Source organism: Mandrillus leucophaeus, unplaced genomic scaffold (genome assembly GCF_000951045.1).
Source record: "Mandrillus leucophaeus isolate KB7577 unplaced genomic scaffold, Mleu.le_1.0 Scaffold220, whole genome shotgun sequence".
Classification (NCBI taxonomy): domain Eukaryota; kingdom Metazoa; phylum Chordata; class Mammalia; order Primates; family Cercopithecidae; genus Mandrillus; species Mandrillus leucophaeus.
Genome location: NW_012102255.1, coordinates 2,765,673 through 2,773,972, shown reverse-complemented (window position 1 = coordinate 2,773,972; position 8,300 = coordinate 2,765,673). Strand labels below are relative to the sequence as shown.

Genomic DNA, 8,300 nt, shown 5'->3' with positions numbered 1-8,300 from the left:
AAAAAAAAAAAAGTCCCTCGTTTGAAATGTTCTTGATGTTCAAAGCCAGCACATAACAGTTAACCAACTTGATGATCAATTGTTTCTATCTCTTTTCTGGGTGGCTGTTACTATTTTTTCCAGAAACAGTGTTTTTTCTCAAAAAAAAAGGGGGGGGTACTGAAATTCTGAAGCAAAGACAGCTACTAAGATGCTGACTGTTTAAAGACAACCGTGAGAGGAAGAGAAGCACAAAACAGGTGCTTCATGCTCCGTCGTTTGCTATAGCAGTGCATCTCAAACTATCTGGGTGAAGGACCACTTTTTCTTTTACTTCTAGTTACATGCAAAATGCAAGCCCTGACTTTTTATTCTTAGATTCAACAGACAGAAAATTATTCCATCAGCAGATGTTTCTAAACGCTTCCTCTCAATTTCTATACTTATCACAGACCAGTAACTGTGTGTGGACCAGCACAGACCACACACTGTTTATTCAAAATTGAAATTCTTATTTTATAGGCATTGAATTTGAAATGTAACAAGGTCCACCCACACCTCCACCCACAGTTCTAGAAAGTAAGCATTTTTTAAAAAAGGCTAATTCCACAATATGTACGTATTTCAAAACATATTTTTACTCCATAAATACATACAATGTTTATTAGTCAATCAAAACAATACTCAGCACTTTGGGGGGGCCAAGACAGGTGGATCACTTGAGGTCAGGAGTTCAAGACCAGCTTGGCCAACATGATGAAACCCCATCTCTACTAAAAATACAAAAATTAGCTGGGCATGGTGGTGCACACCTGTAATCTTACTCGGGAGACTGAGGCAGAATCTTTTGAACCTGGGAGGCAGAGGTTGCAGTGAACTAAGATCATGCCACTGCATTCCAGCCTGGGAAACAGAGTGAGTGAGACTCTATCTCAAAAATAAATAAATGAATAAAGTTTAGGCCGGGTGCAGTGGCTCATGACTATAATCCCAGCACTATGGGAGACCAAGGTGGGAGGATTGCTTGAGCCCAGGTGTTCAAGACCAGCGTGGGCAACAAACATAGGGAGACCCCATCTCTTCAAAAAATAAAAATAAATGAGCTGGGCACCGTGGTGCATTCCTGTGGCCCCAGCTACTCAGGGGGCTGAAGTGGGAGGATCACTTGAGCCTGGGAGGCTGAGGCTGCAGTGAGCTGTGATTATGTCACCACACTCCAGCCTGGGTAACAGAGTGAGATTCTGTCTCAAAAAAAGATTTTAAAATAAAAATAAATACATTTTAAATAAAGATTAATATCACAGATTATAAAACTAGTTTGAAACCTGTTTTATAAGCAATCATCAGTTCATGATTATGGTGAAAAAAAAAACCCTATAATAAAGTGTCTTACTGTGTCTGTTTAGCACAGATAATAGGAACATGGGCTCTCAAGTGAGAGGAAATGAGGATGGATTTCCCACTCCGCCACTCCCGGCTATGTGGCTCTGGGTCAGTAACTCGAGGAACCATCTTCTTTGTCCATAAAACAGAGAAAATGATAGGCTCTGCCTCACAGGGTTACTGTGAGATGAAGGGAGGCTGAATATGAAGAGATAGTTAATAGTGAGTGATGCCCACTCACTGCTCGATATACACCAGCCACATTGGCCACAAATTTGGCAAATGCCATCACTCCCATATAAAATGAAATGGCCCTCAGCACAGCTGCTTCGCTTTCGCCCCTCTCTCCCTCCCTCCCTCCTTCCCTTCCTTCCTTCCTTCCTTCCTTCCCTCCCTCCTTCCCTTCCTTCCTTCCTTCTTTCTTTTTTTTTTTGAGACTGAGTCCCACTCTGTCGCCCAGGGTGGAGTGCAGGGGCACCATCTGGGCTCACCGCAACCTACACCTCCCTAATAAAGTCATTCTCATGTCTCAGCCTCCCAAGTAGCTGGGATTACAGACATGCACCACCATGCCCAGCTAATTTTTGTATTTTTAGTAGAGACGGGGTCTCACTATGTTGGCCAGACTGGTCTTGAACTCCTGGCCTCAAGTGATCCATCCACTTTGGTCTCCCAAAGTACTGGGGTGAGCCACCACACCCAGCCCAGGACAGCTTCCTGAGAGCAGGCCACCCTTGTGTCTTGACTTGGAGCTGCAGGAGAGTTCCAGGGCCCTGCAGACTCAGAGGACTATGTCTCCATTGCAGTCAAGCAGGAAGAGTTGAAAGTGGTGAGCACAGGCTGGAGGTGTAGGAGCTGACTCTGCCCCCAAACCCCTATGAGGACAGACACTTATCAAAAGCTGTCATTACCATCACCTTACACAGCTTTGCTTCAGCTAAAACCAAAAGGCTCTTTGAACTCCGTTTACTGACAGCATAAGCTGGGCAGGTTTTGGCTTATCACATGGACATTTGGGGATCTACATGTCAGATACATCCCTGGTTCTGTCTCTTGACAGTATGGGCCTGAAGCCAGTCATTCACACTTCTGCTTTGGGTGCCCTCAGTGACAGGGGGGTTATTAATATGCTGCCTCCCTCGCTGGGAGGTGGGAAAGCCCAGCTAACAATAGTTCTCATCAATAATGATGAGAATAACAGGGCAAAATATGGTCACCAGTAAAGAGCGGGGGGAAAATCCATAGAAAGATTGTTCTTTTTCACCTGGCACTTGTTTCCCACTGTACAGTATAAACCCTTTGAATACAAACCATGTACTTTTAATGCTTATACCATGAAGCTCCAAGTACTGTCAGCGTTCACTACACAGAAAGTAATAATGAAGATTTGGGGAGCCTTAGGGATCCTTTCCAGCTCTTGGAAAGCTCCTACTGCAAGCCCTTGTCATGCTGAAGAAGTGAGTTTCAAGTCTTTGTTTGCCGCTAGCATCACCTGCAGGGCCTGCCCCAGTTGACATCACTGGCCCGTACCTTTTAGGTTTTGCCTCAGTATCTCCCTTCCACCCTAGGCTTTCACTAGTGATTTGTCCTTCCTTTCCCTGCTGTGTGTGTGCTTGTTTGTAAATCCTCCCCTGATCTCCAGACCTCTGGCCTCAGGCACACCACTCATCCAGCACTGCGAGGTTCCCAGGCCCGTCTCATTTCCACATCCTTTCCGCAGCTCCAAAGACGCTGCTGGTTTCCTTGCACCAAGAATTTAAGGAGAACCTGAGTTCCCCTTAAATTCTGCCTATTGGGAACCCTCACCTCTTATTTCTTCCTGCTTCACATCTTCTTTGGGGTTACTTTGTGAGTCAGTCAACCTTCTGTAAAATTCTCTGGATGGAACTGAACGGAAGACTTTCCACATTCAAAGAATTTCAGGTTAGAAAGGCACATCAGAAGTCAATTCCCATCTGAGCATTGAATGTTCCCTCCAGGATCGACATCAACATAACTTTGATCTCCCTTACGGACACAAATCTCACTCTCTCCTGAAGCCATTGGAATTGCAAGTTCTTCATTCTAAGCTGGGAGGTCCGTCTCCTCCTCGTTATTTAGCCTTTGCCTACATACCTGGCTGCTCTACCGAACCAACCAAGTCTCCATTTATACAATAGCCCGAGAGATAGCTGAGGGCATCCATGATGTACCCCAGAGTCCTTCTCTTCTGCAAACTGAACCTGCCATGCCATATGGCTTCTCGGTCAGCCTCCTTTGGACACGTTCTAATAACCTCCTAGGAGCTTGTGTGCTTGTGACATGTCCTCATAACTGTTCCCTCTCTTCATTCTCTCCCTAAACGGCATGGACATGACCCCCCAGTGAGCTTGGACTCCCTGCTTCATGGTCTAGGACAATAAAGAGATTCACGTCCAGACAGGGCTAACACAATGGTCCCCACTGTTGCGTGGCCAGCCTGTGCATATTTCCTGTTACTTCCCACACATTCAAGTTGTCCCAAGTGTTCATAGGACAATAATGACAGCACCAAAGTACAGTGAAGACCCTCAAAGCCGGTCTTCCAACAAGCCCCGTGTGCTGCCTTTAGGGTTACATCATCCAGGGTCTTAGCCCTCTATCCTCCTCTGCCTTGCCGCTGTCCTAATCAGAGCCCCTTCCTCATATTTGTGTTCTGGATGTTACCATTCATAAAGATAACAAGCAAAGCCACACTATATTTCTTCTTACTGACATAGTAGTAACCATTTCTACAGTACTTTACAATTTATCACCACCTTATTTTAGTCTTCAGAGTGACACTGCAGAGTAGGTATTATCCTCATTTTATAGACGGAGAAACTGAGGCAGAACGGCAACTTGAACCCAAAGGGTCTTGTGATTTCATATCTGATGCTATCATATTTATTCTATGTCCTATTTACTCAGGAGCTTGCAAATCTTAGGCAGAGAAAGTTTTCTAAGGTTCAGTTCTAGGCATCAAATTAAAACACGAGTTATACAGAAAAATGTAGAGGAATCTGGTTTCTATTTCTGGCTGTGCTATAAACTCACTCCTAGTTGAACCTTCCTGGTCCTTGGTTTCCTCGTTCATAAATAAGGAGATGGAACCAGACAATTCCTGAAGTCCCTTCCTGCTCAGCTGTCCTTCGTCTCCCGCCCCGTCTCTGCCATGTTGCTAAAATTAGGCAGAAAACATTGTTGAAATACCTTTCTTTTTTGTTTCTTTTATTTTTAAAGTTCCCAAGATTAGCTGGATAGTATTTGATAACGCTCTGGCTAATCTGTCAAGAAGAGGGGGAAAAACCTGCCATCCATTTAATAGCTTTTAAGCAGTTCGATTTCTATGATGAGAAGATAAATCTGGAAACCCCCACCAGAAGAATGCCTCTACAAAGTCCTTGTGCTGAGGAGGACCATCTGTAGAGCCGCACATCAAGAGAGCCGCGGTTATCAACCCCGGGGTTTCCGACAATGTCTGCAGACATTTTTGGTATTCACGACATGAGGAGGGTACTATGGGCACACATCAAGGGGTACAGGCCGTGGATGCTGCAGCCCTCCTGTAACACACAGGGCAGTCCCCACCACGGTTAGCTGGCCCAAGATGTCAAAGTGCCAGGGTTGAAAAACCCTGTTTTAATGATTGATGTCACAGAATGGCCCCAAACTCCTCCTAGTGTTTCAGCTGAGCTAGTCCATGTGAGAGGTTAACCAGGGGGCTCATCGGAAAGAACCCAGGATCTGAACGGCTCTCCTACCGTGCAAAGAAGGAGGCGGCCACCGACGTGCCTGTGGAAGTCTCGCTGGCCACGCAGGAGCCCTGGGAGGCTGGGACGCTGCAGGCGGAAGGCTTGTCTGCATTGTAGCGGTTCAGCACTGCTTCGGTCAGTCCCTCCCGGCCACTCTCTGTCATCAGCTGGGAGATCTGACAAAGAAAATGGATACGGAGCTCATTACCTGTGGCTCACTGCACTTCCTGACCACTGACGGCATCTCTCTATTTGGGGGAGGGAGGCAAGAGGGAACAGGTTTCCATCCCACCTGCATTCAGTTACACATGGGTGCTTAGGGCTACTAGAAGGCTGTTTTCCAGCATTTTAGCTAGATACTTCCCCGTTTTCATTAAAAATAATGGTATAAAATTATCCCCTGACATTGTAAGTTTCAATTATGTCTGTGTCTTCCCTCCATTTGGAGGGGAAAACATGAACCATTATCCATGCACTCTTTGCAGCCCAAGACGAGAACAGTAACATTAGCTAATGCTGACTTCTTACCAGGAATAGCCCCGAATGCTCTGAAAGGGAGGAGTGCGGCAAAGGCATAGTTTCATTAAGGGAGAAGTAAGCCTGCTCATAAAGAACATAAGGAATCAAAATACAACAGTATTTGGTGGGGTGGTGGTGGTGATTTGCTGTGGAAAGTCAATAAAGCAGGCAACACAGAGAAACTAATAAAAATAAATATAGCCACAATGAATTACCAATTTTTTTTGAAGGGCTGAGATCATTTAAACAGACTTCATTTTCCTGCTGGTTCATTAAGATAAATGGCTTCTGTTTTATTTGAAATGATTGCCTTTATAATGAAAGTTCTAGTGGAAGGAGCTGGGTCCATTTTGCCTAAATCTACATAATAAGCTGTGAAGACCCAAACTTTGGAGCAAAACAAGGATCTTATGTAGAAATATACTTTGGGGCCGGGCGCGGTGGCTCAAGCCTGTAATCCCAGCACTTTGGGAGGCCAAGATGGGCGGATCACAAGGTCAGGAGATCGAGACCATCCTGGCTAACACGGTGAAACCCCGTCTCTACTAAAAAAAAATACAAAAAAACTAGCCGGACGTGGTGACGGCGCCTGTAGTCCCAGCTACTCGGGAGGCTGAGGCAGGAGAATGGCGGGAACCCGGGAGGCAGAGCTTGCAGTGAGCCAAGATGGTGCCACTACACTCCAGCCTGGGCGACACAGCAAGACTCCGTCTCAAAAAAAGAATATATATATATATATATATATATATATACACACACACACACACACTTTGGAAAAGTGCTAAACCACACGGCAAATACAATAATTATGCAGGCAGAGTCTAAGTATTGGGAAAACCTGTTACTTTAAATCTTCAGTCTACTTGCAAAAAAAAGAAAAATGTTAGTTTTTTTAAAAAAGAGGAAACTTTAGTTCAAAAAAAGTCACCAGTCTATTCAAACCCTTAAATGCTAAGTGGAAAATGTTTCCAATCACCTACTAAATACAAGCATAGTAAAGCAAAGATCCGGAACAGTTTCCACTTTGTAACTGAGTAGGCCAGCGAGCCCTAAAAGCAGCACATTTGTGAACCTTTAAAAGTAAAAACATTTGTACTTTTCATTATTAGCAGAATAGCCATTACTCTGAGTCCCATTGACTGGGAACTTTGCTCCACTGAAATTCATGCTCTTACTTGGAAAGCCTTGGCATTATTCAACGGAAATTCTGCCAGCACACACTTTCTTATTCTCATTCATTCAATGCATTGTAAGGAAACTTGACCCAAGTGAGAGAAACTGGAGACAAGGCTGCAAAGGCAGCTGCTGGCCCAGAGGGCATTCCTGCTGACTGAGCAGAGAGCCCGCAGAGCCTCTCCTCGGGCTTCCTTTGCTGCTGTGGGGTGCGGGCTCCCGTCCACTGGCTGCTACTGTCCCTGCGGAACGGGGCCCCGGCCTGGAGGGTGCAGCTGAAACAACTGGAAAGCTGAGGACACGCGATGCACACCGTCATCCCCACTCAATAGTATTGATGAAGCTCCAGGGGGTGCATCATGCCTCCTGGACCATGTCCAAAGACAAAACAAAACTCCCAAATTCATGGGACTTTTTTCCCCCAAGAATCTAAGACATACATCTGATTTTTGACACATGGTGACATGTGAAACAAGCCAGTCTGCTTGGGTTGTTTCCTTTCGTTACTGTATTTCTCATCTAAAATTTGGAGGGAAGGGATTCCTTATGTATAAACTGTCTTGCAGGTGCCCTGCAAAGCCAGAGAGAAGCCGCTGGAACGCATGTGGCGAATGGCAGGATGCCTGACACACAGTCACAGCTTTCTGGGTGGGTCCAGATTCCCACATCTGCTCCAGAAGGGATGTGAGCAACCTGTGGGTTCACAGCTTTCGAAAATGTCACCAGGCAGATGAATTTCAACGCACGAGCTTCCTGACTAGAGAGCTACTGGCTGTCTTGTGCCAAGCAAGATTGTTTCTCTTACTTTTAAAGAATCGGGGATTAGTGGGCATGAGACACTGAATTCCCAAGGCTATAAATAGAACTATTCAATCATCAATTGTTTTCAAAAATTAGGATCACAGAATGTTCTAGAGCTAGAAGAGATTTCCAACATCATCATCGTCAAAACTCTTCTCCTTAGATAAGGCACCTGAAGACGAGAGAAGCGATTTGCCCAAGGCAATCTGTATCTAGGAGCAGCACCCTGACTCCTAAACCATTTCTAGCACCTACCTCCTTCCTCTAACTGCCCCTCTTCTAATTTAAAAAAAAAAAAGTCTTCCCCTTCTAATTAAAAAATGTGATATATAGGAAAAAATAAATCAAACAATAAAACATACACATGTATCCACTACCACCATTCACAAATGTTAGCATTTTTTATCTTAGAAAATATTTTCTCAAAGAAACCAAATAGTATGTAAAATTAAAATTGCACATCTTCCTAGTCACGCTGCCTTTCCTGCCCCATGTTTCAGACACAGCCAGTATCACGACAGGGCGGGGGCAGGTCCATGTTCTTATTTCTCATGGTGTGTGCTTCCCATCACACTCTCTCCCTCCTTAGAACCTGACAGCTCATTTTTTTGGTTTCTTTTGTGCATTCTTTAGATTTTGTTCTGCTGGTTCCACAATGGGGAGACGGCATCCCTCCAAATGCCTACTCTGTAG

General features: G+C 45.0%; 1 protein-coding gene across 1 annotated transcript in view; it reads right to left on the bottom strand.

Moving 5' to 3' along the window:
- Positions 1–8,300, bottom strand: part of KIF26B (kinesin family member 26B) — a 379,580-nt gene that overhangs the window by 318,442 nt on the left and 52,838 nt on the right. The window contains exon 2 of the mRNA XM_011981178.1: positions 5,124–5,290. Within this exon, the coding sequence (XP_011836568.1) occupies positions 5,124–5,290 (167 nt within the window). The remainder of the gene's footprint in view (positions 1–5,123; positions 5,291–8,300) is intronic.